The following is a 14,140-nucleotide window of genomic DNA, read 5'->3' on the forward strand; positions in this document are numbered from 1 at the left end:
CTACTCTTTTGTTCTTTCATCATAATCAGTAATAGAAGCATCGTCACGTGTCAAACTTCCAAATGGAAGAGTGAAATAATATGATTCCTTCTTGAGAAACTTCTTTTCTAATGCGAGTATATTTTTGTCTTGTTTTAAAACTAGGTTATTAATAGTGGTTATCTGTTGTTGAATAACACTATCATCAATGTTCTGTATTTGTTGATGAATATAGGTTTTGATTTCGCTATCATCTATGTTTTGTATTTGTTGTTGAATATAGGTTTTGATTTCGCTATCATCTATGTTTTGTATTTGTTTTTTAATATTTCTTAGTTCTTTTTGTAATTCACTGTTAAGTTTAGTTTCCAGAGCATTTAATTCCTGTTGAAACGTATCTTCATTTTCATCTGGAATGTTATCTATCAATTGTTGAATGTCTAATTTTTGTTTTGTAATCTTATCCTCTAATTTAGATATTAATGAAATTAAATTTTGTAACTCAGTTTTATTCGCTACGTTGACCAATTCTTTTTGAATAAAACTTATTAATCTTTTTACCTCTTGTTGTAGTTTAGTATCATTAACAAAATTTTTATTATTTAGTTGACGTTTGAAGAATCTTTTCACATTACTTATTTTATCTTCTAAATGGTTTTTATTTACTTCAATTGAATTTATTTGTTCCCGTAAATATTTCTTGTGAACAGCATCATTATCGTTTTCCGGAGACTTTAAATTAGTTATGCTAAAATTGTTCATATCTAAATCACCTTGAAGAGTATCTCCGATTTGATCCACAAAGTAAGCTTTCGCTTTATTTATCCACGTTGTAGTGTTAGCTTTTTTAGTTTCTAAAGATAAATAACCCAATCCAAACTTGTTCGCCATTTTTATTGAGTTAAATTTATTACAATTTCTTCGAAATGTTTTCCTAAACTCAACTGATATAAAACCCAAAGTGAAAGCTGACCACAAAACTTTTGTCCCGGTAATTGAATTTGAAATGTTGAACATTTGATTGGTTTATTAGTCAATTGGATTATCTCTTCAGTGGGTTCTAATCCATAAGAATCGAAGAAATAAAAGTCAGAGTCTTTGTACAAAGCAGAATGATGAACTCCTTTTTGATCGGAAGTATGTATATTTGTTATAGCGTAAAATTTACCTTTCTTATATTTCAGATCATTTATTTCATCTCTCATACAATAATAAAACGGTGATATATTTAACTCATTCGCCCATCTCATAAGTTGAAAGTTTATAGTTGTATCGGTTCCATATTTATCGAGAAATTCATTCATTTTTAAAAGTCGTTTTTGTTTGAAAAAATTGTATTACATTCTGATAAAACACATTCAATAATATTTTGAATATAAATTTAAATTTAAGAAAGCGAAAATGCTTGTCTACATCTCTTAATCTTCTATCAAATTCATTCATTTTTAAAAGTCGGTTTTTTGAAGTTCGTTTTGATAAAACCTTCCTATGATTTGTTCTTTGTCTTGATCGATTAATTCATATGTCGGAGGTGATGTGGTGTTTACTTTATCAACGATGAATATTTCGTTTGTCCAGTATCCAACGTAACCTTTTTCGAATTTGCTTTTATATTTGAAAATACGAACTCGATCTCCGACTTTAAATTTGGGTTTGATATTTAAATTCTTTATTTCATTTTCGTAGTTATGTTGCGCGTTAATTGACTTTATAATATTTGGATTACTCGAGGCTTGTGTTGGTGTGACACCTATAGATGAATGAATTTTGTTATTGTATTCATCTACAACCTATGATAATATTTTAAGCCATTTTTGAGATTTCAATTCCGTGAATTTTTTGAATAATTTATTTTTTAGAGTCCTGTTAAATCTTTCTATTACTACAGCTTTACCTTCGTTATGCGTGCTGTAAATTTCAAATCCCAGAGATTTCATATTTTTGTTATAAAATTCACTTCCTTTATCTACCCACAGTTTTTCTGGATGTCGGTTAGATTGTTTCATAATCGTTTCAAATGCGTGTTTGACTGATAATCCCATTTTGTTTTTCAAAGGAATAACCCATACATATCTCGTATACAAATCTATAACTGTTAAGCAATATTTAAATCTTCTTTCGACTGGCATATGAATTAAATCGGCTGACCATATTTCATCTTTTTCAAACACTTTTACTTTTAAAAAGTTTTTAGTTTTTCCAAATTCTTTGTGAATTTCATCCGCTAATCGCATGCCTAATTTCATCTTTGCTTTTAACAGTTTAATGATTAATGCTCTTTGCATTCTCTCTTTGAAAGTTGGATTTGGAATATTTTCAAGTTCGATTATCATTTGTCTGTCTGCTTCGTGTCTGAAGTTTATGTCTTTGTTTCTGTATAGTATGTCGTGTTTAAGCGCGGCGGCGTCAACTCTATTGACTGGTTCTTCCCCTGGTTTGGGTTTATCGTTTTCGTCTAATCGCAGATCTAACCTAGTACCTGGACCGGTATAATTATGACCGGGAAAATGTTTTTCTCCGGGATATTTCGCCCATGGAAATCCAGGAAGAGTACCCAATGATTTTTGTACATCTCCTGAACCGAAATAAGTTTTTGGAGCGTGAGCGACTATCATTTTTATCCTATAACTTTAAAACCTTTTCCTTTCCTTTCTTCTAATCTCCTGTTTCGAAGTTCTCTTATTAGCTCTAATTCTTTCAACTCGTTAGATTGTTTCACTGTGTCGCTTATACTCTTTCCCGCTTGAGCGATTGAACCGACGGCTTTCGCTTCGGATGAAAGGATTGATTTGTTGTTTGAAACAAAGCTAGCTACTTTTAGAATTATTATTTTACCTAGAGAAAATAATGAAGAAAAGATACCGTCGCCCGAATAATCTTCGAATCTGTGTTGTTCGTGTTTTAGAATTAAACTCATCCTATTTTTAAATGAATTAATTTAGTCTTATCCAAAAAAGAGTTATCTCCCTTTTCTAGACTAAAAATAACATTACTTAAAACGAGGCTATTAAAAACCGGATCTTATGTTATTTTATATAAGGGTATTTGTAATATGCTTTTTGATGGAATGTAGGAAATTGATTGAAGGTGTTTTAGGTCTTTTTTTAAGTGTAAGAATTTATGAAATGTAGGATGAAAGAATTTTAGGAAATGTAGGATGTTTTGCTGTAAGAATTTATGAAATGTAGGGAATTTAGGTCTTTTTTTGGGAGCTTATATATTGGTCACATTTTCCCCATGAAATGAAATGGAATGGGGAATCCCCATGCGACCAATCTATGAGCTCATATACTACTGACGTCTCGCCCTGATAATAATTATGAAAATGGGACATACCACAAATCCCTAACTGTTTTGTAAACAGGTTGACAAGAAACAGTTAAAACAAGTGAAGCTGAAACGTCCCAAGGACACTATAATGTCTGGAAATCAGATATAAAATTGTTTTTCGAATAAAATTGCAATAATCAAAACATGCGACACACGCTCCAGATATTAAATGAAAACTGGTACAAACGTTTTATTATCTCAATAATTTCAGCAGGCCTTCAAATTAGCTACAAACCTGGTTGAATATTGGTGGGGATTACGCAACTAACGCATATACATAAAAACGCCACCCGATGATTAATTAACCTTAAAGTTATCCCGATGAGGCTTCTTGCGTAACCTTCTCTCCGATGCTACCCTACTTCGTTAAAAGAATGGAATGTGCTAAGGCCAAGTTTGCTGAAAAAGTGTCTTCACATCATAATTATCGATGTCATATTCATTAGTAGGCTATTAAGATCACGTATTACGTCTAGTACTTTAAAATTGAAAGAGAAAGTCTTCTCGCCTGCAAAAACATTCACGCTTCACGTGAAAATCACGTGACTTTATCGGCACGTGACGAACTCCTAACTGGCGTATTATAAGAACCTGTGCGATAGTGACATAAAAAGCACAGTAACGGAAAATTGGAATAGGCAAATCGATGCTATTAATTTCCCCTATAGGCTATGAATAAAAGAATAAGAAACCTCTATCTATTCAAACAAACAAACGAAAAGCTAAATATTTGTACCACTTCATAGCCTAAGAATTTTCTTTTAAAAATCTGATTTTTATACGTTTTTTTCCACACCATGGATCTGCAAAATCTAGGTATATTTGAAAAGATGAATATTTTTATAGTTCAGCCATACCATCATTTTCTCCCTAATTTTATGTTGTGTCTCCGGTTCCATCAAATTTTTTTTGGCGAAACTAATCTAGCATCAGTCATCTAATACTGCGTGGGCAGCCAAAAGTCAAAAGGTCACAGAGTCACATGATACTAACAAAATGGAAGTTACGTTGATGCCCAACACTAGTTAAGAATCAAGTCTTTGAATAGCATTTAGCAATTGTGAGTACGATATATAATAGACACAGCGTTAGGCAACAACAATCACTGGTTAAAGTTTTATGCAACGTTTCGACGTGTTATTATTAATAAAGATTAATTGAAGATTAAATAAACAACTATTGGCGGGCTTGTCTTGATGGTCTTTGAGTCGAACATCAAGGGGTCCCTTTGTTTCCCCTATATATGAACTTTCACAGGAGTCTATGTTCGACTCAAAGACCATGAAGACAAGCCCGGCAATGAAGGATGTTGTGGATGAACATCTTAATATGGGAAGAAAAACAGGACATAAAGTCAACTTTGACAACACCAACATACTGACAATCAATAAGCACATAGATAAAAACCAGGAGACTCCATGAAGCTATCCACATCAGAAGATATCAGCCTGACCTTAACAGAGATGAATGCGTTCGTTTATCGTATGCATATGATAAACTTATCAACTTGTAATTATTCATATTCATAAATGTATTCAATTTAATAAAATATTTCAACTTTAACTATAGTTAGTTATTTGAAACAATGTAATTTCTATTAATAAAAGTCTCCAATACCAGCAATAGTTGTTTATTTAATCTTCAATTAATCTTTATTAATTCATTTACTTTATTTCTATTATTTGAATTAATCAGCCTGTATGTTATTTTAAGAATTATATACCTCTTATTGTACCTGTTAAAATTTAATGTAATGTATCAATAAACCATTTATCTCTTGTGTGTTCTTAATAATAAGCATTAATGTATATATAGTTTGCCCATCACTTCTTCTGATTATGTGCCTGAGGACGACGGGGGAAACACGTCGAAACATTGTATGAAACTTTAATCAGTGATTGTTGTTCCATAAAATATAACATTCCAACACGGTTCACGCTTCTATTGATAGGCTAATTAGGTAGACAGAATTTATATTGATATTTTATAAATAGTAATAAGTCAGTTTATTGAATAAGTGTCACAAATCATTAAAATATAAATATATACAGAATAATTTAAAACATTGAGATTTCCAGCCAAAAGAGGCTTACGAGACACAGTACAATTAAAACAATTTTAACAAAAGCAAATGTAATAGTTAAATAGAATTTGTTCAGTTTTCTGGGATACATTGAAAATAAAGTAAAATTTGACAGTATAAAACCAAAAAAGTACATGTAACATGTTAAAAACGCTAATCATGTAAAACAGAATAAAACAAATATTGTATTAAAAGAGTATAAATTGTTAAAAGACATATCACTCATGAAAATAGATAACAAAAACATCTAAAAAAAATTTCCTAATTGAATTTGTGCTCCAGCGGAATTCATATAAAATATAATTTATTTAACAAAGGCAGGTTGAAATCGGGGTTAATACTTAAACACTTATCAAACAGGGCAATTCTGAAAACGTTATAAATTCATCCTCAATGACATCTCCATTACAACATTGCATGTTCGATCTTAAAGCGGTATTTTCGGTTTAGTGTAAAGACCAGTTTCGATTGTCAAAGGGAGACGACCACTTCTCAATTGACATATTAACCTTCTGGTTGCCCTAGAAATACTTTCAATTGAAACATAGGATTCTAACATACGGTTTGATTTATACTGGCGATATAGGTTCGAAGTTTATTGCCATTAGGATTGCATTGATCATTAAATCATTCTTTAATCCATTCATCTGAATCTGCCTTAATTAATTTACTTTTCGTTATATTTACAATTTTTTTGATGGACATCGATAGGTAAAAAAACAATTTCTCTTAATCTTAAAACATTTGCAATATTTAAAACAGTATCATACCACGAAAATTTTTTTTTTTCAGTCGACATATACCTATGTAGAGAAAAGATGTGTCTTTGTAGGTCATTTCGATACAGCTTGCAAAGTAGTCTAATACATTCTGTTTTTGTTTGGCGACACGCGAAATCCAGGCCACCTCTACATGCAATATTTGGGGTACATTTGCTCACACCTAGAAAAAAATTCATTGCTTTGTTTTGAACACGCATTAACGCTATATACCATACGTATCAGTTTTATTTTAATTGACAATTAACGCAGATTAATAAGCCGCCAGGAGATAGTGTTCACAACAAGGCCATCTTTGCTAGATTACGGCATAGATTTGTAATAGGTTATATATAGTTCTATGGCTATAGTGGCGTGTAGGAAACATCAGGTGAGGGGGTTGAGCACTGGGGCGACAAAATTTTCCAGAGGAGCCTAGACGAGTTATCATTTTAACTTTCAAACGCGAATGGATTTCGCCACCGAGCTGTGAACACTATTAGCCTACTGATTAGCTTAGCTAAAAAAAATAGTTTCTGAGACCAGTTCTTGTTTTGGAGTTGATATTCTAATTCATAGTCGCCATATTCTGGTATTCACAAGTAAATAAGTGTGTCTTAAGACATGTTTTGGTAGGTTGTTCCATAGCACAGGTGCTGCAACTGAAAAAGCACGATCACCAGGGTAAGCTCGCAAAGTTTTAGGCACAACAAGATCTTTTCTAGTTGTTGAACGTGTACACAGACCTTTTTTAGTTTCTATCAAATCACTTAGGTAGATTGGAGAAAGGCCTTGTATAGAGATATATGTGAGAATGTTTATCTAAAGTATCTTTTAGGGTGTTATTAACAAATGACCACCTATCATCCAACGAGACGATGTTGGACACCTTCTCCGAAAGAGAGTTGATGTTGATATCCTCCACAAATTGATTTAAATCAATATTTCGACACTTCCTGTAGACTATTTCAGTTCTCGTTGGACGCGGTTTTGGACATCTCCAGATCAGCAAACACACTGAAGTGATCTGACAGCTCATAATTATGTGCGCTATCATCCTTTATGAGATATGACGATAATTTGCATATAGCTAAATCCAGGGTGTGCCCACTTTTATGAGTGGTTGAAGTACCAATTGTTTATATCCAAAATTATCCAATATTTGTTTAAATTTCTTAGCATAAGAATCACTAGCATTGTCGACATGAGTCACCAAAAAGCAAAAGATGATCACATGATAGGGATAAATTTGAGATCAGGTCCAGAAATTCATCCTCAAAAATTTGAAACGTTAGTTTGTTTTTACTGGAAGGTGGCGGTCTGTAAATGGCTATTATTTCATCAGTAACGTTATTTTGTGTGAAACGTATATCAATATGTTCGAATCTTTTAAATACTTTGTTTTCCTTGGTATCGCTTCTTAATGCAAGCGACTTTCTGAATATTATTGCTATCCCACCCCCTCTTGATGTTAGGCGGTGTTCATTTATTACATCATTGTCTTGTGGAAGAAGTTCGTTAATTGTAATGATAAAGGAGTTACGTATTTTCATGAAGAGATTATTTTGTCAATAGTAAGAACCTACCCTACAGAGTGTCTCAATCTGTCTCGCTAAAGCTACACCCCCAGAACAAGAGACCGGTAAGCCAGGTGATAGAATTACCCACTTGCAGAAATAGAAAATTGATTTTGTAAGAGTTTCTAGCTCAATTTTTTTCTCTTGGCCAGTTTCAGTCGCTCAAATGGGTTTAAATAATTCAATGCAAAAATAAACTGAGGCCCTCTAACCTTTGCTATATACATGTATAGACCTACATGTATATATAATTGGAAATTGAAAATACTGGTATACTGGCATAATTTCACATATTTTTGAATTGCTAGCCATCATTATCCCTATCTGATACAAACAAGTAAAGTGTCAATATCAAATGAAGCAATATTGATCTTCTAATTCAGATAAATGGCATGTGCTGTAGGAGATAATTTTGAGGAGGGTGGCGATATAGAAGGGGATATAAGAAAAGATGTATATGTGGAATATTTTCAATCAGAAGAAAATAACAGAAATCTTCAGGAGCAAAGAGATGAGGTAATTAATATATCTCCAGTAAATGGAATGATTTATGAAAATATTTAAGTATTTAGGTGTAGGCCTATTAGTTACTTTATATAAGAAACAAAATGTGATTAAATATATCCAAGTTTTCGATTCAGGCTAATGAAGATTGAAAATTCCAGTCAATGTGCAGTTAGATGTTTTTGTCTAGTACAGAATTATGAGTCACTCTTTTTCAAAGAAGGTTAAATAGAGAACAGAAGAGTAGACACTTTATTAACTTGCAGGAGGATTGAGTCACAAATTTAACAAACAATCTCTTTTTATACGCCCACATGAAATGGGGGGCGTATATTGTTGTTACCCATGTCGGTCCGTCCTCCACAATTGCTTACAAGGCACAATTCTTGACTGATTTCGATGAAACTTGATATGGTTGTTTGTAATCACCAAAGGATGAATCCTGTTGAAAATCAGAAAAATCGAAAAAAAAAATGTATGAGTTATTCCCCTTGTTCTTAAAACATGGCACAATTTTTGACAGATTTAGATCAAACTTGGTGTGAGTGTTTGTTATCACCCAAGGATGAACCCTATTTAAAATCAGAAAGATCAAAAAATAATTAGTATGAGTTATTGCTCTGGATCTTGAAAAACGCGTTCAATTTTTAGCTCGTATACGCTGTAGAAGGTTCAATTAGAGACAGATTTTGATGAAACTTGGTGTGAGTGTTCTTTGTCACCTAAGAATGAAGCCTATTGAAAATCAGAAAAATCGAAAAATAATTGGTATGAGTTATTGCCCTTGTTCTTAAAAACGTTTTAGTCTGTAAACACTCTAGAATTCTTGACAGATTTTGATGAAACTTTGTAATATTATTCGGTATCGCCTCAAAAAGTTCAATAGAAGTGTATGTCTGAAGGTTGAATATTTCATACTGGTAATTGTTACTGTACTGCCAAATATTTTCATTTAAGATCAAAGCAGCCTTTGGGCGTATATTACTTTGCCTGGCAAGCTATCTTAATGATAGGTAGACGCCTTAGTATCATTTTATGATGGAGGCGATTTAGAAAGAATGAAAGTATTGTCAGAGCCTGATGATGATGGTAAAGGTTTATTTTTTCTACATGTAAGTTTTATGGCTTTTGCAATCTACTATCTTTGTGGTTCATGCTGCCAACATTTGATAATATGAATAAACCTTAGAGATGAATAAATGAGATGAGAATTCAAAGAACTGGGTTATGTAGGCGAAACCTGTTTCTCAATTCACTTCATAATCACAAATATGGTATATGGTATTATTCCTTTCATGATTATATGGTCTGCATTTATAGTTAAAATACTATGTGTACAATGATGCTTTAAACAAGGATAAAAAGGAAAGTTATTGTTATTGTAGTTACTTGTTCCCATTCAAGAACAAACTAAACCAGTAACAGTAGATATTATGTTACCTAATGAGACAACTGGTGCTTCTGTTAATGATACATCACCTGTTTTACCGGGTGTTAACTTTATGAGATCAGATTCGGGTTAGTAATGTACCTATTAATTAGTAATGATTGTATCAATCTTATAAGAACCAAGGAGAAGAGTGTTTCTTGTTGAGAAATATTTAAAACTTTAATAAGACGATAGAAAATAACCATTTTAAGATTTCCATTATTATATTGACCATCAATGATTTGTCAATCTAATTCTAGTTATAAAATGGAAAAAAAGCTAACATCCAATAATCATATTATAGGAAATCAAGCAAATGTAACTTTATACCTAGAAATGTAATTAAAAATGTTTTTACTACTCCAAATTGTCTCCCTTAAGTCTCCCAATTTCTGTGATATAATTAAAACTCATCTTTTACTTTCAGGGCAGCGATGGGTTTCAACATTGGAGATATCATATTTAGCACCACTTAGTCTACAAATATCATTACCACCAACATATCCTTCTACAGATTCACCAGTATTTACATTGTCATCATCATGGCTCAGTCCTGTACACCTTACTGCATTGTGTCAAAACTTAGATACATTATGGAAAGAGAATGATCATATGGTTATTATATTCACATGGATAGATTGGCTGGAAAATAATGTGTTAAGGTATTATGGTGGATTTTTTTTCTTCAATTAGGATTTTCTTCAATCATGTTATTCAATTTCCTTTTTTCTTACTTATCAAAGGTCCAGTTCATCATGAAACTCTTAAAGAAAAGTATTGCTGTATTCTCATCATATGATAAGATATAAAACAGTATATATGATAGATATCTTCTATCTATTAGATTAGATGATAGATGTTATATGTAATGTTATATCTATTAGTTTTCTAAGATTAGAAGATAGATGTTATATGTAATGTTATAACTATTAGTTTTCTAAGATTAGAAGATAGATGTTATATGTAATGTTATAAATATTAGTTTTCTAAGATTAGAAGATAGATGTTATATGTAATGTTATAACTATTAGTTTTCTAAGATTAGAAGATAGATGTTATATGTAATGTTATAAATATTAGTTTTCTAAGATTAGAAGATAGATGTTGTATATAATGTTCTATCTATTAGATTAGATGATAGATGTTATATGTAATGTTATATCTATTAGTTTTCTAAGATTAGAAGATAGATGTTATATGTAATGTTATATCTATTAGTTTTCTAAGATTAGAAGATAGATGTTGTATATAATGTTCTATCTATTAGATTAGATGATAGATGTTATATGTAATGTTATATCTATTAGTTTTCTAAGATTAGAAGATAGATGTTATATGTAATGTTATAACTATTAGTTTTCTAAGATTAGAAGATAGATGTTATATGTAATGTTATAAATATTAGTTTTCTAAGATTAGAAGATAGATGTTATATGTAATGTTATAACTATTAGTTTTCTAAGATTAGAAGATAGATGTTATATGTAATGTTATAAATATTAGTTTTCTAAGATTAGAAGATAGATGTTATATGTAATGTTATAACTATTAGTTTTCTAAGATTAGAAGATAGGTGTTATATGTAATGTTATAACTATTAGTTTTCTAAGATTAGAAGATGGATGTTATATATAATGTTCTATCTATTAGATTAGATGATAGATGTTATATGTAATGTTATATCTATTAGTTTTCTAAGATTAGAAGATAGATGTTGTATATAATGTTCTATCTATTAGATTAGATGATAGATGTTATATGTAATGTTATAACTATTAGTTTTCTAAGATTAGAAGATAGATGTTATATGTAATGTTATATCTATTAGTTTTCTAAGATTAGATGATAGATGTTATATGTAATGTTATATCTATTAGTTTTCTAAGATTAGAAGATAGATTAGAAGATAGATGTTATATGTAATGTTATATCTATTAGTTTTCTAAGATTAGAAGATAGATGTTATATGTAATGTTATATCTATTAGTTTGCTTGGATTAGAAGATGGATGTTATATGTAATGTTATATCTATTAGTTTTCTAGGATTAGAAGATAGTGTTATAATAAAACCATTCAATAATGATGATGTAGATGATCCTAGAGCTTTTCCAGAATCAGTTGATCTAGGCCATAATATAATTTCTATGCTACAGTGAGTTAAAATTTTTTACCACTCAATTCTTTTGATAAAGCGGTAATTGAGGGATTCAGGTCATCTCGTCACATTATGCTGACCCCTGATCTACATCGTTTTCATTTAATACTTTTATTTAATTATGCTATAACAACTTTATGTTCTTGTAGATATAATCGCCAACAAATAGAAGTTGAATTTTGTCGCAATGATCAAGATTGTGGAGTTTGTTTTGATAGGTTACCTGGTAATCATTTCTATCGTATTGGTAATTGTGGTCATCATTATTGTCGTGACTGTATGTTAGAATATTGTCAATTACATGTCAGTGCTGGTACTGTTGAATCATTGAAGTAAGTTTTGATTGCCAGTTTTAATCTCCAACAAAATTATCAAATAATGTGAGCTGATGATTGTCAAGGTTACAATCTTTATAAGCTGATAGAGCTCAATTTCAGCTCTCCTTATTAATTTTCAGAAAGTAAATCTGATTTCTGGTCAATCTGTGATTTTCATCAAATTCCATGCTCTTTTTAACATTCTCATGTATTACTAATTCTCATTCCATGTAGGCTACTTCAGAAAGCTGAAATTGAGTTCTATCACATTGGAAAGTAAATATTTTGATGATTATATTCTTTTAATGAAATATGACTTTATTTAGAGAAACTAATTTTTGGTTTAGGAGCTTTGCAAAGCAGTTTGAGAAGGGTTATTTTTCTTACCACGAATAAAGTTTTTCAGCAAAAGATCCAATTTAGAGTCTATGCTTAAAGACTTGTCTTTTCTATTTGTATTATTAAGATTTTGAAGTGTATAATTATAGATGTCCTGATGCAGAATGTAATGATATTATACCACCCTATATAGTACAATCTGTTTTACCACCGATGGCCTATGATAGATGGGAACGTCTTGTGCTTCAGGTATATATACTTTCTGTTTTTTTTACATAAATAACATCAATTTTTTTGCAATAGGCCTACTATAATTTCTTACTCTTGTAAAAGGCCTAAGACTATAATAAAAATGATAAATTATGATGTATATTTATACAATTAACAAGTCTTAGACTATGGTAAATACCATAACTCAGTGATGTATATTCATATTTTTTAGAAATCATTAACTCATATGGAAGATATAGTTTGGTGTCCAAGATGTAGTGAACCTGTTATAAAAGAAGCTGAAGATTCATTAAATTTAGCTCATTGTGTCTTATGTTTTTATTCATTTTGTACAGAGTGTGATGAAGTGTGGCATCAGGTATTGATTATAGTTTTAATAGCAAATATAACAAATATGGCCACTGATTGTAGTAAATTAGTTTTCCATTGTGGACAGACAGTCTTAATATTATTTAATAATTGTCTTTAGCCTGATTAGGGCATGAAAGCTTTAATGTAAAAAGCAAAACTAAGTATATAATAGATTTATTTCAAATTGTCAGGGAAAAAGATGTGAGACTGCAGAAGATAAACTGAAAAATTTGGAGCAGAAACCAGGAAAAGTTAATAATGAAGCTGAACAAAGAAGATTTGAGGAAATGAGAGAGAAAATTAGGGCAGAGATTGAATCAGCCAGACTACTCAAGTTGAAAATGAGGAATTGTCCAAAATGTAAAGCAAAAATTGAAAAAATAGCTGGGTATGTATCAATATAATGCTCAACGGTTGTTGATTTTTAAAATAGATCCTTAAATAAAACTAGTGTGTCTTCTGAAGTTTTTTTTCAAATATATACAAAATGGCTGTATTAAAGAGATTATAAAGAGTATGTGTATTAGGGACACTGATAGCATCAATTTGCACCATTCCAATTTTCAATCAAGACGTTTGTGGTTTCGTGCACTAAACTAAAATTTGCTTGTTAAGAACATAAAGATAATTTTTGAATTATATTTAATATGTCTCTTTTAGGTGTAATAAAATGACTTGTCGATGTGGCCAATCATTTTGCTGGTCATGTGGTCAGACATTAGCAGCAGGATCATTAGGATATTCTCACTTCACCAATAGTGATAAATGTGTGTTATTCAGTGGCTATCTTGGCAATCCTGTCCATAGAGTTGTTAGACCAGTAGCTGATGTAAGTCTCTTCGATTCGTCTTGGTAATTCGTTAGTAGCTTAACTTGGTATTACCTACCAATATTCTTTGAGTTACCTATACAAAACTGATCAAATCATTCCGGAGCACCAATGATCAAAAACCTTTTACTGAATTGATTAGGAAGCTACCCCTGAAGACACTATTTGAATCCATTTAGAATTAGCTTAAAGGGACAGTATGCAAAATTTTCATTATCAAAAACATCATAAATTATACCTGAAAATATTTCTAAAAT

At 30.9% G+C, this 14,140-nt stretch overlaps 3 protein-coding genes across 3 annotated transcripts; 1 reads left to right on the forward strand and 2 right to left on the reverse strand.

The window, feature by feature from the left end:
- On the reverse strand, positions 1-2,594 carry LOTGIDRAFT_166975 (hypothetical protein; the record flags this gene model as incomplete). The annotated part of the gene is made up of 2 exons (XM_009064430.1): positions 1-833; positions 2,459-2,594. The coding sequence occupies 2 exons, from the start codon at positions 2,592-2,594 to the stop codon at positions 1-3; spliced, it is 969 nt and encodes a 322-aa protein (XP_009062678.1).
- Positions 2,595-6,723: 4,129 nt separating this feature from the next.
- On the reverse strand, positions 6,724-6,966 carry LOTGIDRAFT_128667 (hypothetical protein; the record flags this gene model as incomplete). Its single annotated transcript, XM_009064431.1, has 1 exon — positions 6,724-6,966. A coding segment is annotated over one exon (243 nt), but the record flags the coding sequence as incomplete, so codon positions are not given.
- Positions 6,967-10,074: 3,108 nt separating this feature from the next.
- On the forward strand, positions 10,075-13,814 carry LOTGIDRAFT_73005 (hypothetical protein; the record flags this gene model as incomplete). The annotated part of the gene is made up of 7 exons (XM_009064344.1): positions 10,075-10,322; positions 11,697-11,813; positions 11,966-12,148; positions 12,622-12,721; positions 12,915-13,073; positions 13,261-13,442; positions 13,715-13,814. Coding segments are annotated over 7 exons (1,089 nt in total), but the record flags the coding sequence as incomplete, so codon positions are not given.
- Between the last annotated feature and the right edge of the window lie 326 nt (positions 13,815-14,140).

Source organism: Lottia gigantea, assembly GCF_000327385.1.
Source record: "Lottia gigantea unplaced genomic scaffold LOTGIsca_62, whole genome shotgun sequence".
NCBI classification, from domain to species: Eukaryota; Metazoa; Mollusca; class Gastropoda; family Lottiidae; genus Lottia; species Lottia gigantea.